Source organism: Carcharhinus amblyrhynchos, chromosome 3, assembly GCF_965287045.1.
Source record: "Carcharhinus amblyrhynchos chromosome 3, sCarAmb.v2.hapA, whole genome shotgun sequence".
Classification (NCBI taxonomy): Eukaryota; Metazoa; Chordata; class Chondrichthyes; order Carcharhiniformes; family Carcharhinidae; genus Carcharhinus; species Carcharhinus amblyrhynchos.
In genome coordinates, this window is record NC_137326.1 from 135,064,884 (window position 1) to 135,084,007 (window position 19,124).

At 43.7% G+C, this 19,124-nt stretch overlaps 1 protein-coding gene across 1 annotated transcript in view; it reads right to left on the reverse strand.

Annotated features, from left to right (window-relative positions):
- Positions 1-2,695: 2,695 nt before the first annotated feature.
- The window catches only part of eif2b5 (eukaryotic translation initiation factor 2B, subunit 5 epsilon), a 47,327-nt gene continuing 30,898 nt past the window's right edge, over positions 2,696-19,124 (reverse strand). The window contains exons 13-16 of the mRNA XM_080186066.1: positions 17,426-17,549; positions 12,375-12,500; positions 7,903-8,013; positions 2,696-6,088 (exon numbers count right to left, since the gene is read on the reverse strand). Of these exons, the coding sequence (XP_080042192.1) occupies positions 6,026-6,088; positions 7,903-8,013; positions 12,375-12,500; positions 17,426-17,549 (424 nt within the window). The 3' untranslated portion in view covers positions 2,696-6,025. The remainder of the gene's footprint in view (positions 6,089-7,902; positions 8,014-12,374; positions 12,501-17,425; positions 17,550-19,124) is intronic.

A 19,124-nucleotide genomic window follows, 5' to 3' on the forward strand; every position in this document is an offset into this window, starting at 1 on the left:
CAACACTGGCAGGTCCTGAATGCCTTGTATATCGGACACAGTATTTGAGTTATGCTCTGAATGATCAGCACTAGGTGCAGTTTGATCATGACAGCCCCCATGCTGCTTTTAGGATTCCATAAAGACCAGTTGCTGTCCACCATGAGGGGTTTCACCTGGTTTAGAATTACTTTTATTTTTTGTAACATAAAGACAATTGATAGGAGCATTGTGAGGCTAAATCTGACACAGAACCACAAGGCAATATTAGGGGACATGGCTAAAAGCTTGATCAAACAGCTAGATTCTAAGGTCAAGTTGCACTGTCGTATGTCGTAAAGGCCAGCGCAGGTCGCTCAGCAGAGACTGATAGCCAAGTTCTGCACACATGAGGACAGCCTCAACCAGGATTTTGGGTTCATGTCACACTATTTGTAACCCCCATGACTTGCCTGGGATTGCAACATCTCACTTACTGTCCTGTCTGGAGACAATTGCTTAATGCTAACCTACGCTTAATGCCAACTCCACTCACACTGTCTGCACCTTTAAGACTTGATTAGCTGTAAAGACTCGCATTCTAATCAGTATACTGAAAACTAAGTGTGTGCCTTTATCTGTCCTGTTTGTGATCAGAACTCCCCACTCGCCTGATGAAGGGGTAGAGCCCTGAAAGCTAGTGGTTTTTGCTACCAAATAAACCTGTTGGACTTTAACCTGGTGTTGTGAGACTTCTTACTGTGTTTACCCCAGTCTAACACGGCTTCTCCACATCAGAAAGTCAACCAGACAGAGCCTGATTTTTTTGTCAATCTGTTCCTATATTTTAACTGTATCAAACTGGTTAAGAGTACAACACTCATGGTCTTAAACTGTACTCATCAGCTGTTAGAACTGAGACATCCAACAATGAAAAAGCTTTGGAAAGGGGAATTAATGTACATGATCTTTCACTAGGGGAATTAAGCTAGCTGATAACTAGGATAATCCTTAAATCTCTGAATATTCGATGTTCAAATATAAAACAGAGCATCCTTTCCATGGCATTTAACGAGATCAAGCGTTAGCTGGCTTAAGAAAGGAACTTTGAGGGGATAACACAAGCATCAAATGGGGGAAGTCATCCCACGGAATCAAAGGAAAGTCACTTGATCCTGTTACAGGATTGCCAAAAAGTGATTAAACTGCCCACAAAATAAGTGAAGCCACTACTGCATTGTGGGAAACACAACAGCCAACCTTCACACAGTAAGATCCCACAAACAGCACTGACATTAACCAGAACATTTACTGATTTGATTGAGGGATAAATATTTGGCACACTCCCTTATTCTTTCAAAATAGTGCCACAGGGTCTTTTGCTTGCCATTCCTTCATAATCACCGGGTCAAAATCCTAGAATTCCCTCTTTAACGGCACTGTAAACCAACCCACAGCAGTGGGGCTGCAGTGTTTCAAGACAGCTCACCACCACCTTCTCAAGGGCAACTGTCTAGGGCGGTGGATAGAGGAGAGCCGGTGGATGTGGTCTTTCTTGATTTTCAGAAGGCATTTGACAAGGTACCTCACAAGAGGTTATTGCAGAAGGTAAGGCTGCATGGAGTTGGGGGTAGGGTGTTAGCATGAATAGAGGATTGGTTGTCAAATAGGAGACAGAGAGTGGGGGTCAATGGGTGCTATTCGGATTGGCGGTTGGTGACTAGTGGAGTGCCCCAGGGGTCGGTGCTGGGGCCTCAGCTATTTACCATTTATATAGATGATCTGGAGGAGGGAACCGAGTGTATGGGGTCGAAATTTGCTGATGACACCAAGATTGGTGGAACGGTAAATTGCGCGGAGAGTCTGCAGAAGGATCTAGATAGGCTGGGCGAATGGGCCAGGAAATGGCAAATGGAATTTAATGTTGGCAAGTGCGAGGTGGTCCACTTTGGTAGGAAGAATGGTAGGAAGGACTATTACTTATGGGGCGAAAAACTGCAGCAGGCGACGGTGCAGAGGGGCCTTGGGGTCCTTGTGCATGAGTCGCAAAAACCCAGCCTGCAGGTGCAGCAGGTGGTCAGGAAGGCGAATGGGATGCTGGCCTTCATAGCGAGGGGGATTGAATATAAAAGTAGGGAGGTCTTGCTGCAGCTGTATAGGGCATTGGTGAGGCCGCAGCTGGAGTACTGTGTGCAGTTTTGGTCGCCGCACTTACGCAAGGATATTTTGGCCTTGGAGGGAGTGCAGAGGAGGTTTACTAGGCTGATACTGGAGTTGAGGGGATTGAGCTATGAGGAGAGGCTGAATAAACTAGGCTTGTACTCGTTAGAGTTTAGAAGAATAAGGGGAGATCTCATTGAGACGTATAAGATGATGAATGGGATGGATAGGATAGAGGTGGAGAGGCTCTTCCCGCTCAGAAAGGACAGTAGGACTAGGGGGCACAGCCTCAAGATAAAGGGGGGGCGGTTTAGAACGGAGTTGAGGAGGAACTTCTTCACTCAAAGGGTGGTGAATCTCTGGAATTCTCTGCCTGTTGAGGTGGTGGAGGCTGCCTCGCTAAATATTTTTACGACGCGGGTTGATGGGTTTTTGATAAGAGAGGGGATTAAGGGTTATGGGGAGAGGGCGGGAAAGTGGAACTGAGCCACGACAGATCAGCCATGATCTTATTGAATGGCGGGGCAGGCTCGAAGGGCTAGATGGCCTACTCCTGCTCCTATTTCTTATGTAAAGATGGTCAGCCAGCAATGCCCATGTCCCATGATTGAATAAAAAAAACTGAGATGACAGATAGGAGCCTCAGTTTATCATCAGCAGTTCCCTCGATACTGCCAAGCCTCTAAGTGGGGTTAAACCCACTGACAGAGGCGACATTTCAACGATACAGCCCGTTGACACCTCCCCCAACTGTTCATACACCTGTGGAGTGTATTTAAATAGCCTTCCATACAAAAACAGCAATTTTGTACAAGAGTTACACATGTGTCAGACGTGCTCCATCCTCCATTATGTTGAGTTTATTAATCAATATTGAATCCAAATTAGTTTCAGGAGCAGTCTGGCACATTGATTAATCCTCCCTGCCCCCAACTGCTGCCGCAATGCATACATATAGAAATGTTTCCCATGCCAATAAAAGCATGGTTGGTGGGGGGAGGATGATGAAAAAGCCACAGTAAATATCTATTCGACTTAGAATTGAAACACAAACTCCTTAAGCAGCCTTTATTTTGGGCACATCTGGGAGCTGCTGCCAGTTTCTACACATCCATTCCTCTGAGATTTGATTTATTTCACTATCTTGTGCATATAAACAAAATTCAATTTCTAAGAATAAATACAACCTAATATGATTCAGTCACAGGTCACCGCCAGTTTCAGGATAGTGCCCTGCTTCCCTATTTAAATCCTCGTTAACTCTGCTTTTAGTCATGCACAGATCACAACTTAGTCACGCGAGTCTACTGCAAAAAAGACATGGCCAAGATAACTGTTTCCCAGTGCAGCTGAGCAAGCTAGCTGTACAATCACCGATAACTGCTACTCAGTGCAGATAAGCGAGCTAGCTGTACAATCACCGATAACGGCTTCTCTCGAGTAAAAGCATCTTTTAATTATTACTTAAAATCCAGCTCTTCCCTACCTCCACAAACAGCAGTTGAACTCACTACCGTTCACTTACATTCAGCAAAGTGTTGCAGACCCAAACCTCCTGTTTATCATTCATCTGCCAACAATTGGAAGCAACAGCACTCAAAACTCCACAAGCTTCATAAAACTGACACTTTTGTACCAAATTAATCCCTATTCTTGAAGTTGTCCATGTTGGGCGGTGGGTTCCACAGGAACCTTCATTAATTCTGATGACAAGTCATTGATTTGAAACATGAACTCTTGTTTCTTTCTCTCTCCACAGACGCTGCCAGAGCTATTGAGCATTTCCAGCAATCTGTTTTTGTTTCAGATTTCCAGCGTTTGGCTTTTGTTACAAAGAAACAGATGCTTCTTGGTGTGTAAGTTTGATTTGATTTATTACTGTCACATGTATTAGTATACAGTGAAAAGTATTGTTTCTTGGGTGCTATACAGACAAAGCAAGGTTGCACAGGGACCGTCTCAAAAGCGCCAGAGTATAGGCCTCACAGGAGCTGGGTTCTTGTATGTCAATGCTGGGTTAACAGGGGCCGTATACATGTTGGGGTACAAAATACCACTGACAGATCAGAGTACTGGTCCCATTGGGCCACAATAACCATTCCTCATGTGCCAAATGGGATAGAGTGGTGGCTCTTCGATCACAGAGGATATCACAGCTGAGCTTGTCTGGTCCGAATTCATTTCCAGCAGGAATCAGGAAAGAGCAGGGGACATAGAGGAGTGGTTTAGCAGCCTGCATGCTTGATCTGCTGGCATCAGCTTGCTCAACACAGACAGGGGAGACCAAAAGAGAAAATGCTGGAAGATCTCAGCAGGTCTGGCAGCATTTGTAAGGAGAGAAAAGAGCTGACGTTTCAAGTCTAGACGATGAATTGTCAAAGGGTCAGATTGCAGCATCTGCAGAAATTTGCTTTTATTACAGACAGAGAACACCTCAGGGTCTTTCAACCAAAATGGATTTTTTAATCTAATCTTCCAAGGCAAGAGCCATTGACACTGTTTACTGTTGCGTTATCGCCACATGTATTTGTCAAGTCATATTCTGTAAGGAGACATTGATGGGTGGCTTGCTCACATATTTGCCTGAGAATTTGTAGTATTCTCGCTCCACATGACGGGATGACGGGAGCAAATATGAAGCTCTGGTATTGGGCTTCTCAAAGGGTGCCTCTTGGAGAAAGCTTTTCGTCCGGTACTGCAGTCTGTCGCTCCAGGCACCACAAACCCGACTTAACTCTGCCTTTTGCCTGCTTTGAACCACTCAGCAACATCTCAAAAGCGGGGTAGACAGACTAATTCACGAAGTCATTTCCCCTCAGGTGATATTGGTAGAAGAATGAGTCCCTGAACAGTGTGGTTTTATTCTCCGGTTCAGTGATGGACGCAGCAAGACATTTCCGAAAGAGCAGCAACGAGGGGCTTTCAATTTTACATCCTCCGGTCCCCTTTCCACTGAGAATCTGTCACTTTTTTTTCCATTGAATTAATTTTGGTACCTTTCAAAAGGGATGTTCTTGCTAAGAATGGAAAACTTTCTTTGTAACTATCAGCAACAAATCAGATATACAGTGGCCTAGGTACAGAATAAAGTCCGCAAAACAATCTGAGTTAGATGCCCCATGTATTAGTTATGTTCCCTCAATTTTATCTCCTAAATACTTTCAGCACAGGATAAGAGCAAAACTCTACACTGTCCTCATTAAACACTTCCAGCATAGATACCGCACAGGGTTAGATACAGAGCAAAGCTCCCTCTACACTGTCCGCATCAAAGTCTCAGGGGTTAGATACTGAGCAAAGCTCCCTCTACACTGTCCGCATCAAACAGTCTCAGGGGTTAGATACGGAGCAAAGCTCCCTCTCTGCTGTTCCCATCAAACACACCAGGGTAGGTACAGTACAGAGTTAAAAACACAGTAAATCTTTATACCATCATAATGTGTTCTAGCCTCTTACTGCGTCAAAGTCACGTTTTTCCATTTTCTACACTAGCCAGGCTATGACGTCTCTAAGCTAGATTAAGAAATTGCTGCTGATTGAGAGTGTGTTTTGTGCTGTGTACTCATGCCTAATAGAGTAGCCCAAACCCATTCCACAGACGACCCTTAAGAACGAGCAGAGACTTTGATCCCATCAATTTGATTTGCGACATAAACACAGGTCCCTTGTGTAAAAGACCCTGCCAGTTCTGAAGTGTTTCCAAAGTGCAGAAATTGGCAGGAACCAGCAAATGGCAAGAGACCATTCCAATCTGATCAGAGCCTTCAATCTTCTAATGAATTCTTTTACTCCTTGCACTTATAAGTTAAACAAACAAATGAATTTCAGGTCTGGCCGACCTGACCGGGCACTTCTGGCACTGGTGATGTTGTAATTTGTGAAAACTCTGCAAATCCGTGTGATGTGGTTAATCCTCTCCCTCCGATGATTCTACCTCTGCCTCTTCAAGCCACTTGATAAACTTTTGGACCTGAAGAATAAAGGAACCCGTTAGGAAACGTGAACCGATTTCACACACAATTCACACAGCATCAAACCCATCCTGAATACCAAAGAACAGTCCGATTGAGCTCGAAACATTAATGCTGCTTTTCTCCGCAGATGCTGCCAGACCTACTGAGCTTTCTCAGCATCTCCGGTTTTATTTCAGTCTCAGCCTGTTTGTAAGCTGTTTGCTCTGCACAGCAAAGAGAGTTCCCCTTGTTCCAACACAATTATACCACCCACTTCAAGTCCCAGAACAAATACGGCCATTTTGCGTAATATCAGCCTGGATTTGTTATTCAAGATCAGACTGCACATTATCTGTCTGAGGCCACAGAAAATTAGTGACACTAATAGATACCTTGAAGGCTGGTTCCAATCTCAGTATCCAAAACAAAACAGAAGTTAATTTTATTTCTGGCTTGCTAGTTTGCCTTCTCCACTGCCTCAGTATCCCCTTCTCCCTGAAGATGTTCCTTTTCTATGCCGTTTCCCCATGGCCCTCTACTCAACTCATAAAGTCATAGAGGTTTACAGCATGGAAATAGGCCCTTTGGCCCAACTTGTCCATGCTGGCCTTTTTTTTTAAAACCCTTAGCTAATCCCAATTGCCCGCATTTGAGCCACATCTCTCTATACCCATCGTACCCATGTAAATATCTAAATGCTTTTTAAAAGATAAAATTGTATCCGCCTCTACTACTACCTCTGGCAGCTTTTTCCAGACTCTCGCCCATTCAAAGACACCGACTCAAGTGCTCCAGGTTAACAGTCACAGGGATAGCGCGAGTGTTCTGGGTTAATGGTCGCAGGGAAACTATAAGTGTTCCGATATCTTGTTCAAATTGTCAGTCTTCATGTACAAGGCAAGCAACATCACCAAGCTATTTGAGAGAGGAAAGCAACACAGCCGAACCTGATCACACTGTGCTTAATCTGTTCACCTGCCTATGGATCTAAGGGATCTGTGCGGCTAGGGTCACGGTTTTTCTATCTTTTGAGACGTGTTGGCACAGACATTGTTAACAGAACATGAGGGTTTTCAGAGCGTGAGCAGAGAGACTGTTTCCACTGGTAGGAGGGTGGGTAACCAGAGGACATGGATAGGGATACAGGTGGTTGGAAAAGTTTGGACTGTTTTCCTTTGGAATATACAAAGTTCAGAGATGACTTAATTGTGATTTCCAGGTTGCTTTGAGATAAAGAAAAATTCCTCTGAGTAGGGCAATCAGCAGAGGCCACAGATGTAAAATCACCAGCAAAGGATTTTGAGGCAAAATCATTTCACCCAGAAAAGTGTCAGGATTTTGACTGTTTGATCAGTAAAGGTGACGGAAGTTGATTCTATAAATCATTTTAAAAGACTTACAGGGTCATGGGCAAAAAGTAAAGGTATGAGATTAAAAGAGCTAGCAAAGGAACAATGAGGCTGAATGGCCTCCTCCTGTGCTGAGAATTTCCACAGTTCAACATGACAATTGGTAAAAAAAACATCCAAGTGGCAGCTGAGGAACTGTGGGATTGTGTCAGGACCTAGAACACAATCCCTTAATGGCAGTAGAAATAGATCTAACTGTACATTTCATAGTGAACTGAATAAATACTTGACAAGGAAAGGAAGGGAAAAGAGGAGGCTGAGAGATTAGTTAGTTAGCTCTTTCAATGAACCTGCAGAGGCATGATGGGCTGAATGGACTCCTCCTTGCTCTATGATTCAACCATACAACATGTAGAAAATTCATTAATGTAACTCCCAGAGGGATCAATGACATGAAGGGAGATTGTTAGCCATGCACTCACTCCTTGATGTTTTCGAAGTTTTCTCCCCTTCTCTGTAGATGCACTCTGAGAGAACCAGGCGAGGATGGTTTCTTCAGCCAACACTTCCAGCTGATACAACATCATCAGTGCCTGAGCCAGATACAGAATAAACTCATCAGTTCCCAGTTTAAAAGATCCAACAACCTAGTTTCCACAAACTGAAGCCCATCCAAAACTCTGCTGCCCATATCCTAGTGAACACCGTGTCCCATTCACCCATCATGCTCACTGAGCTACACACTCTGTGTTTTCAAATCTCTCTGTGGCTTTCACCCCTGCCCATTTCTGTAATCATCTCCAATCACATAATTCTCCGAGATCATTGTGCTCCTCTCATTCTGACCTTTTGAATGTCCCCGATTTTAACCAGTCTGCCACTGGTGGCCATGCCTTCAGCTGATGAGGTCACTGGAATTCCCTCCTTAAACATCTGTCTCTCTTTCCTCCTTTAAGACATTCAATAAAACCTACCTTGACAGAGTAGATGGTGAGATGTTTCACTGGTGGGAGAATCTCAAACAAGGGGACACAGCTACAAGATAAAGGGCCAGTCATTTAAAACTGAGGTGCGTAGAAATTTCTTCTTGCAGAGGGTGATGAATCTCTGAAATTCTCTGCCCCAAAGGATGGTGGACAAGTATTTGAAGTGGAGGTGGATAAATATTTGATAGATCAAGGAACAGAGGGCCATTGGGAAATGGCAGAGAAAAGGAGGCCAGCATAGATCAGCCATGATCATACTGATTGGTGGGACAGACTGGAAGGGACTGCTGGCCACTCCTACTTCTATTTCTTCTGTATCATTTTGAGCTAGTTTTTGGTCGCCTGTCCTAACATTTTCCTAAGTCTCAGTGACAAATTTTGTTTGGCAACATCCTGTGAAGTGAAGTTAAACACAGACAAGGGTCATGGGTGGAGAGGGGACTCATAAAGTTAAAATGGTGGTGCGGGCTCGTTGGGCCGAAGGGCCTGTTTCCCGTGCTGTGTTGTTCTCTGTTCTTTGAAGGGCCTTGGGAACGCTTTCCTACGTTAAAGGCTATCTTGATGCAAGTTGAATAAATGCAAGTTAAATAAATGGCGATTCGGACAACCTTTTGTTAAATTTTCTCCAAATTATCGTCTTCTGGTTGTCTCAGAATTGTGTAATAATAAAAGGACAAATAAAAACACTCAATGGTCAAAATATTTGCTTGATGGAGTGTACGGGGAAATTTCAATCAAATGTTTGCCTCCAGAATAATAACTATCCCAATGTGTAAACTAAAGAGTTAAAAGCTCTAATGCTTTTGCTGAGCTGCTTTAGTGAGCTGATTATTATGTCATTGAAAATCGTACTGAAATAAACAGTCTTTAAAGGCTGTGTGAATCTGCATGTTAATATCACCAGCCACAAACAGACGTCAACTCCCAGTGTTATTCAGTTCACACAACTCCCACCAGACACTACTCAAATTTGGAAGGGCGGAAACTGGAATTGTACAGCTGGACATTTCTCAGTGCAGATGGACACAGCATGGGTGTTTCACACACTCATTATCACATTTATTTTAATCTTTAATTTCCCCCACCAAACAATTTCCTGATGAGACAATCGGCTGTTTTTGCTGCTGAACAATTCGACAGCTTCAGCATCTTTCTGATAACTCACCCAAGCTGTCGCCATTCAGAGACCTTACCCCAGTCCAACACCCCAATCTCCACATCATGGCCATTCAGAAACAGCAGGGTGAGGTCAGCTACAAGGAATTTCGAGACAGTCTCTTAAAACAGATTGCAGGACGTGATTGAGAGATTGTTATCTACATAACCATCAGAGCAGCAATCGCTTCGAACACTCTCAGTTGACAGCAGCACAACCGAACGTCCAGAGAGCAAAAACATGCTTGGCTCAAGTTATATTTTTCACTATAATCGGTGCAATGAAGATAACAGCACCACCAAGTGGCAACAGTTCAAAGTGCCAAAACAATGAGTGACTGAGCTGGTCTCAGCTGGGGCAGCGGTCAGCGGTTAACAAAAAGTCCTGGAGTCCTGGCCAGGATTAGCGATCCTGATTTTTCATCAGCAATCCCAACTGCAGCTGGATAAAATGGATGAAGCAAAGCTTTCCCTTCATAAAACCCTGTACTCCTATGTGTTGGGAAAAAATTAGTTTGGAGGACATGTCCTGGGAGTGTTTTATGGCCATGATGTAGAGATGCCGGTGTTGGACTGGGGTAAAAACAGTAAGAAGTCTCACAACACCAGGTTAGAGTCCAACCGGTTTATTTGATAGTGATCTCACAAGCTTTCGGAAACGTCGGAACACCGTTTCTGGAAGCTTATGAGATTACTATCAAATAAACTGGTTGGACTCTAACCTGGTATTGTGAGACTGCTTATAGTGTTTGACGGGGACAGTGTAGAGGGAGCTTTACTCTGTATCTAACCCTGTGCTGTACCTGTCCTGGGAGTGTTTGATGGGGACAGTGTAGAGGGAGCTTTACTCTGTATCTAACCCCGTGCTGTACCTGTCCTGGGAATGTTTGATGGGGGACAGTGTAGAGGGAGCTTTACTCTGTATCTAACCCCGTGCTGTACCTGTCCTGGGAGTGTTTGATGGGGGGACAGTGTAGAGGGAGCTTTACTCTGTATCTAACCCCGTGCTGTACCTGTCCTGGGAATGTTTGATGGGGGACAGTGTAGAGGGAGCTTTACTCTGTATCTAACCCCGTGCTGTACCTGTCCTGGGAATGTTTGATGGGGGACAGTGTAGAGGGAGCTTTACTCTGTATCTAACCCCGTGCTGTCCCTGTCCTGGGAGTGTTTGATGGGGGGACAGTGTAGAGGGAGCTTTACTCTGTATCTAACCCTGTGCTGTACCTGTCCTGGGAATGTTTGATGGGGGACAGTGTAGAGGGAGCTTTACTCTGTATCTAACCCCGTGCTGTCCCTGTCCTGGGAGTGTTTGACAGGGACAGTGTAGAGGGAGCTTTACTCTGCATCTAACCTCGTGCTGTACCTGTCCTGGGAGTGTTTGATGGGGACAGTGTAGAGGGAGCTTTACTCTGTATCTAACCGCATGCTGTAACTGTCCTGGGAGTGTTTGATAGATTAGTGTAGAGGGAGCTTTACTTTGTATCTAATCCTGTGCTAGAAGAGACAGTGTAGAGAGAGCTTTACTCTGTATACAACACAGTGCTGTGTCTGCCCTGGAGTGTTTGACAGGTAGGGTAACAAGGGTTTTCCCTTCACTATTCTTGGTACCCACTATTTCCACAAATATATAAGGAATTGTTTTCAATGATTCCTCAAGTTCATCCAGTGGATAATTTACAGCTCAGTAAAGCATCTCCACGTAGGTCTGTCGTGACACATTTCACCTCGGCTACTACAGGTCAGGCTGTGCTACTGCCCACTGTGACTGCCCTGAACTAGGCAGAGAGAGATAGCATTGCTGTCTCACAGCACCGGGGATCCAGGTTTGATTCTGGCCTTGGGTTAGTATCCATGTGAAGGTTACACATTCTCCCCGTATCTGCGTGGCTTTCCTCCAGTTTCCTCCTACAGTTCAAAGATGTGCAGATGAGGTGGATTGGCGAAAATAAATTGCCCCTTGGTAACTCAAAATGTTGGTTAGGTGGATTAACCGTGCTAAATGTGTTGGGTTACTGGAATAGGGCGGAGGGTGTGCTTAAGGGTGACATATTCTGTTGGAGAATCAGTGCAAACTGGATGGGCCAAATTACTTCCACCTGCACTGAAAGGATTCTATGGTCCTCAGGATCTATCAGTCAGGATTCCTGTTCTTGGTAATAAGAACATAAGAAATAGGAGCAGGAGTAGGCCATCTAGCCCTTCGAGCCTGCCCCGCCATTCAACAAGATCATGGCTGATCTGAAGTGGATGAGTTCCACTTTCCTGCTTTCTCCCCATAACCCTTAATTCCCTTGTCTATCAGAAATCTATCGACCTGTGACTTCAATATATTTCGCGAGGTAGCCTCCCCCACTTCAATGGGCAGAGAATTCCAGAGACTCACCACCCTTTGAGTGAAGAAGTTCCTCCTCAACCCCGATCTAAACTGCCCCCCCCCACCCCGCCTTCTTATTTTGAGACTGTGCCCTCTAGTTCTGCTATCCTTTCTAAGCGCGAAAAATCTCTCTACCTCTACCCTATCTAGCCCAGATAGGTCATTAACCTTTGCTGAAAAGAGCTGATGCTGGGATGTCAGCAAGGAGGTGCCTGGGTGTGAAGCAACCAGAGATTCCAATGGTGCAGCCAAAGGGCAGCAGACAGAGGTGCTCCCTCTGCAGCTATGATGACAGCTGATTATGGACAGGAACAGGTAGAAACTCTGACTCTGCCCTGGCCAGCATCTCTCCAGGAAAAGCTGAAATAGTGAACCGCGGGTGTCGCATGGTAATGATTAATAACCAGACGAGAAGAGGTGAAGTGAAAGTCTACAGTACCTTGACCAGAGCAGGCCAGAGCACCTCGTGCTCAGTGAAAAACTCTTCAATAGCAGCCAGGCAGTTTTGGTGATCTACAGCCCTCTTAATATAATTCTTGAATACCTGTGTCCATTTCTTCAGAAGCTGAAATAGAGGAGAAAAAATGTCACACATTCCCTTTCACTGGCAATTACAGATGGTGACTAAGTTCAGCACTATAACACGATAGGGAAAGTTTGATTTCAGGTCATTATCACGTTCAACATCCTCAGGGTACGAGCTGATAACGGGGATCAGTAAGAATAGGTGCCATATTGTGTAGTTTCTACAGTTAACTGTGATTGTGTATAGAAAGCAGAATCACTGACAAAATTTAAATTCTGCTTTCTCAACCCCATGCATAAGCTAACATTATTCTCACTGTTCGGGCCACCAAATTTATTTCTCTTGGGGAAGAAAAATTGCAAAAAAAATCAGTCTCATTACTAGTATTTAATGCCCACCCCTAGTTGACCTTGAGAAGCTGATGGATAGGGACTTCTCTTGAACCGCTGCAGCCCACGTGGTGTATGTACACACACGGTGCTTTTAGGGAGAGAATACCAAGATTTTGACAGTGAAGGAACAGTGGTATAGTTCCAAGTTAGGATGGTGCGTGGCTTGAAGGGGAACTTATAGATGCTGGTGATTCAATGCTTCTGCTGCCCTTGCTCTACGCGATAGAAGTCACAGGTTTGAACAATGCTCTCACAGGAGCCTTGGCCAGTTGCTGCAGTCAGTTTTGAGCTGGTACTCACTGCAGTCACCATGTACTGGAGATGTAAGTTGGTGAATGGGCTGCCGATTAACTACTTTATCGCGATAGTGTTGAGTTTCGAGAGTTGTCGCGGCTGCACACATCCTGGGAAATGGAGAGCATTCCATCTCACTCACTGCTGGCTTTCATGAGCTGAAAACAGAGCTTGCAACCTGCAGTTACGAAGAAGTTGCTGACTGCTCCATTGTCAATTCATTCATTCTGCGGGGAGACCCATTTTGCAAAGTGAAAGTTGTTGCCCAGTGCAGGTTTGAGGTCTGCTCCTTGGAAATAGTATTCCAGTAACGAATATTCAGGTTCTCTTCCACAATCTGTTCACATAAATCCCCCAGCTCTTCCCTTGCCTCTCACAGTCAACGGCCACAACCAACTGTGTCACGAGAAGCAAAACCACCAAATTAATCAACTGGCATGCTGCACCAGTGAAAAACATTGTTATTTTATCATCTCCCAAAGGTGTGGCAACATCCACCTCCTCAAGGGCTGCCAAATCTTCATCTAGCTCTACAATCCAACCAGACTTTCTCAGAGTAATACTTCTACACCACTGAGTAAATGTCAATAAGAAAATTAATAACACTACATGACCAATGATTTCATCAGTCAGTGTGAGCTCTCGCCTCAATCTAAGAGCTTTGCTTAAATGCTGGCAATGAGACTGATTATTTTTGCAATTTTTCTTTCCCAAGATAAATAAATATGGTGGCCTGAACAGTGAGAATAATGTTACCTAATGAAACCTGAGCAGCCAAGTGCAATACTGAGGGAATGCTGCTCTGTTAGAGGTGGCGTCTTACAGACACAACTGACCTTGTAAACTGTGCTACAACCTGTGATACAGCCTCTGATCTTTCTCTACACGGTAGCTAAGACTGTAACACTATATTCTGCACTCTCACGTTTTCTTCTCTATGAACGGTATGCTTTGTCTGTATAGTGCAACAAACAATACTTTTCACTGTTTGTTAATACATGTGACAATAATAAATCAAATCTGGAAGCACTCAGTACACACTGGAATATAATGCCGCAAAATTTTGATTTGATTTATTATGGTCACATGTTGGGATACAGTGAAAAGTATTGTTTCTTGCGAGTTATACAGACAAACAAACCGTTTATAAAGTACCTAGGGGAGAAGGAAAGGAGAGGGTGCAGAATATAGTTTTACACTTATTGACAGGGTGAGGAAATGTGAACCTGCCCACACTGTTAGCAAGAATAATAAAAGAAGCATACTGTTGAAATGGAGAGATTTTGCAGAAAATCTGTGGGATCTGGGTGTCTTGGTACGTGAATCACAAAAAGTTAAACTGCAGGCACAGCAAGTGATTAGGAATGTGAATGGAATGTTGTCATTTATTGCAAGAGGAATGGAATATAAAAACAGGGAAGTTTTGCTACACTCACACAGGGCGTTGCTGAGACCACATCTTGAGCAATGTGAACACTTTTGGTCTCCTCAAGAAAGGATAAAATTGCAGTAGAAAGAGTTTGGAGAAGCTTCACTCAACTGATTCCTGGGATGGTGGGGTTATTTTACAAGCAAAGGTTGAACATGTTGGACCTATATCCATTGGAGTTCAGAGGAGGTGATCTTATTGAAACAAAAAGTCCTGAGGGGACTTGATAACAGTGGATGCTGAGAATATGTTTTCCCAAGTGGGAGAAACTGGAACAAGGGGATGCAGTTTAAAAACAAGCAGGTTTCCCATTTAAATAGATGAGAATTTTTTTCTCAGAGGGTTGTTAAACTGTGGAATTCTCTTTCCCAGACAGCAATGGAGGCAGGGTCATTGGATAGTTTTTTAGGCAGCGTTAGATAGATTCCCTCATCTGTTAAGAGTCTACGAGGATAGAGAATTGACAGGAAAATACAGGTTAAAATCAGATCAACCATGATCTTATCAAATGGCAGAGCAGGCAGGAGGGGCCAAATGGCCTACTCCTGTTCCTACTTCATATGTTTGTACATGGGCCTGCAGTGATGTTTACTGCATGTCTGTAACAGCAAATCTTATCTTTTGATCTGTTTCCCTGTAGTCAGAGCACAATGCCAACATTTTTCACATTTTAGGCAATTTGGCAACTTAGTACAGCCATTCCCAGTCATGTCTTAAAGTTGCACCTGGCATGCTCATTGGAACCGTACCCAGTCATCTCTCTGAAGCTCTGAATAATCTACCTGACGTGCTTTTGCTCCTCCTAAAGCAGATTAGTTGACTATTCGCCTCATTGCTGTTTTTGTATCCTTGCTATTTGCAGGTTTGAAAAGATGTTGTTCATGTAATAAAAGTGACTGTACTTTCATAAATAATAATCTGTAATTAACACCCACACAAAAGTTGAAAGTTCAGGAGGTGGACACACTCATACACATCCTTATTATGCACAACCTCTGCTCATAGATAAAAGTTTGAGCGTGTAGCTGACCCTTTCTGATCAAGTTAGGGGCGGCACAGTGGTTAGCACTGCAGCCTCACAGCGCCAGGGACTGGGTTCGATTTCTGGGTTGGGTCACCGTCTGTGTGGGGTCTGCACGTTCCCCCTGTGTACGCGTGGGTTTCCTCTGGGTCCTGTGGTTTCCTCCCACAGTCCGAAAGACGTGCAGACAGTATATCCGAACAGGTGCTGGAGTGTGACGACTGGGGTATTTTCACAGTAACTTCATTGTAGTTTGAATGTAAGCTACTTGTGACTAATAAATAAACTTTAAGTTGAGAGGGTGATTACCCTGTGACAGACAGTTTTTTCTGTTTGTTCATGGGATGAGGGTCATTGGTCATTGGCAAGACCAATATTTGCTGCTCATGAGGGCAGTTAAGAGTGAACCACATTGCTGTGGCTCTGGAGTCACATGTAGGCCAGGCTAGGTAAGGATGGCAGATTTTCTTCCCCAAAGGACATTAGTGAACCAGATGGATTTTTAACAACAATCAACAATGGTTTCATGCTGATCATTACTCAGACTAGCTTCCAATTCCAGATTTTTAAAAAATAATAATTTATAGATTGAATTTAAATTCCACCACTGTCATGGTGGGATTAGATGCCAGGACATTAGCCTACACCTCTGAATTACTTGTCCAGTGACATTACCACATGTCCCTTGTCTTCCCATTACCAAATATGACAAATGGGTAGGCTACTGGTTACAGAGTTCATGGTAACAAGCAGGAATCGGTTTGATCATCCTCAGGGTTGGAAGGGCTTTCACGTGGTAAATAAAAACAGAATATGCTGGAAATACAAGGAAGACGTCTTGCAGCATAAATGGTTAGAGAAACAGAGTGAATGTTTTGGGTCTGTGCCCTTTCATAAGGACTGGCAATGATTTTCAGCAAACTTTTTTGTATTCATTCGTGGGACATGGGCATCGCTGGCTAGCCAGTATTTATTGCTCACTCCTAGTTGTCTTTGCTCAGAGGGCAGTTGAGAGTTAACCACATTCCTGTGACTGTAGGCCAGACCAGGTAAGGATGGCAGATTTCCTTCCCTAAAGGACGTTAGTGAACCAGATGGGTTTTTCCGACAATGATTTTATCATGGTCATCAGTAGATTCTTAATTCCAGATTTTTTTTTATAGAATTCAATTCAAGCTGAGGTAGAATAGACCTGAGGAGCTGAGTCTTGTAGTCTTGTTTCTATAAAAATCCTTACTACCTATTCTTCACTGGCCTTTAGCATAAGGCTTTCCAATAAAGAAGAATCTGGCACACCAAGTCCTTTGCAGCTTACTTGTAATGATGCCATGGGCACACTATGAGTACTTTCTAGTATACATCCCCCCACCCAGTGTTCCCATTTTGTTCCCACTCCCACCATGTATTTGCTGCTAGTCAGGTCACAGCTCTCTCTCTCTACATCAGAAGATAGCATCATGTCTGGTCATGCTGAGAAAGAGCTTCTGCTAATGCAAAACTCTGGGCTGTGAGACTGTATCTGCAGACTCCAGTATAACCATAAGAAAGACATGCTGATTAGGTGCATTGGTGTGTGGTGACTAGGGGATTTTCACAGTCATTTCATTGTGGTGTTAACGTAAGCTTACTTGTGACAATAATAAATAAACATATTCTCAAGCTTTCATGACTCTCTGTCCTGGCAAACCAAGTTCAAGTTGCCTGAAATCGACCACCCAATGGCCTCATTCTACCAGGCATGGGAAATCTTCAGCCCCAGGGAATCACTCTCTCATATTACTGTACTCTTCACCACATCCAGGATTATTCCTTTGGTCCAAATACTCACAGAGATGAGCGTGTTGCTGTACTGGGCAGCTGAGGCACCAGCTCCCAGCAGTTGCAAGGGCATGTCTAGAATCACCTTAGTGGTGATCTGTGTCACATCCTTCATGGTGATGTTATAAGCGTACCTAGGAAGGGGAAAAATCACAACAGTTTGTGTTTATATACTGCCTCTAACATAGTAAAATGAATCATGGTGTGTCATGGGAATTTAAATTAATACATTTTAAGACTAGACCATGTTGACATATTAGGATAGGTGACTGTGGTAACTTGAAACCATAAATAAGGGAGTGAAATGCATTGTTTGAAAGAAAGAACTTGTTTATACAAATAAATATCAAAGTTTAACAATAACAGTAATAACTATGAAAACAGGAGCACTAATAAAACAGTCTCTTGAAAAGCCCTCCAAAACCCACACATGCTCAGAACTCTCAACAAATGCCAGGAAAATAATTACATATTTGCCAGGACTTGAGAAGCTGAGTTATAGACAGAGATTGAATAGGTTAAGACTTTATTCCCTGGGGTGTGGAAGAATGAAGGGAGATTTGATAGAGGTGTATAAGATTATGATGGGCATAGATAGAGTGAATGCAAGCAGGCTTTTTCCACTGAGGCTAGGGGAGAAAAAAACCAGAGGGCATGGGTTAAGGGTGAAAGGAGAAAAGTTTAAAGGGAATATTCGGGGGGGGATTCTTCACGCAGAGAGTGGTGGGAGTGTGGAATGAGCTGCTGGATAAAGTGGTAAATGCGGGTTCACTTTTAACATTTAAGAAAAGCTTGGATGGGTTCATGGATGAGAGGGGTGTGGAGGGATATGGTCCAAGTGCAGGTCAGTGGGACTAGGCAAAAAATGGTTTGGCACAGACAAGAGGGGCCAAAAGGCCTGTTTCTGAGCTGTAATTTTCTATGGTTCTATAGGAAAAAAGGTTTATAAGACCACTATAATGACCAAAACATGGTCAAGTAGGCAGATTTTAAGCAGAGCCATTTAGAAAGAACAAAGGCAGGTTTAAGGAGGGAATTTGAGAGTTTAGAGTCTAACCAGATAAAAGTGCATCTGCCAATGACAGAGCGATTAAAACAGGAGATGTGCCAGAGATCAGAATGGAGGAGGGCAGAGATCTTGAAGGCTTATTGGGCCGGAGGAGGTGACAGATTTACAGAGAGGAGTGGGGCCATGGAGGGATTTGAACACAAGAATGGGAATTTCAAAATCAAGTCAATGCTAGATTGAGAGTCAATACGGGCCTGTGAGCACAGGTGAAGGGTGAGTGGGCCTTGATGCAAGTTAAGATTTGAGCAGTTTTTGATGAGCTCATGTTTGCTGACAGTGATAGGAAAAAATGGGAAAAGCAGAGGATTTTGAGACTGGGAAAAGCAGAGGATTTTGAGACTGAGAAAAGATCCATTTCTTCACTAGAGATCAGCACCCTAAAGATGCTGTGGATGAGATGCTAAATCAAACTCCAGTTGCCTGTGCTAGTGGGGCAGAAGAATTTTAAAGATTTCCATGATACCAATCACAGAATGATCATAGGTAATTTTCTGCTGAAATTCTTCTTATTCAACAATACTTTTCTCAGAGCAACTTATGGCAATAATATGGAGGTTCGATTCATCTACGTAACAGTCACAACACTACATAATAATTAATCTCATGCAAGGTACTTTGGCAAGCATGAAAAGGCACTACA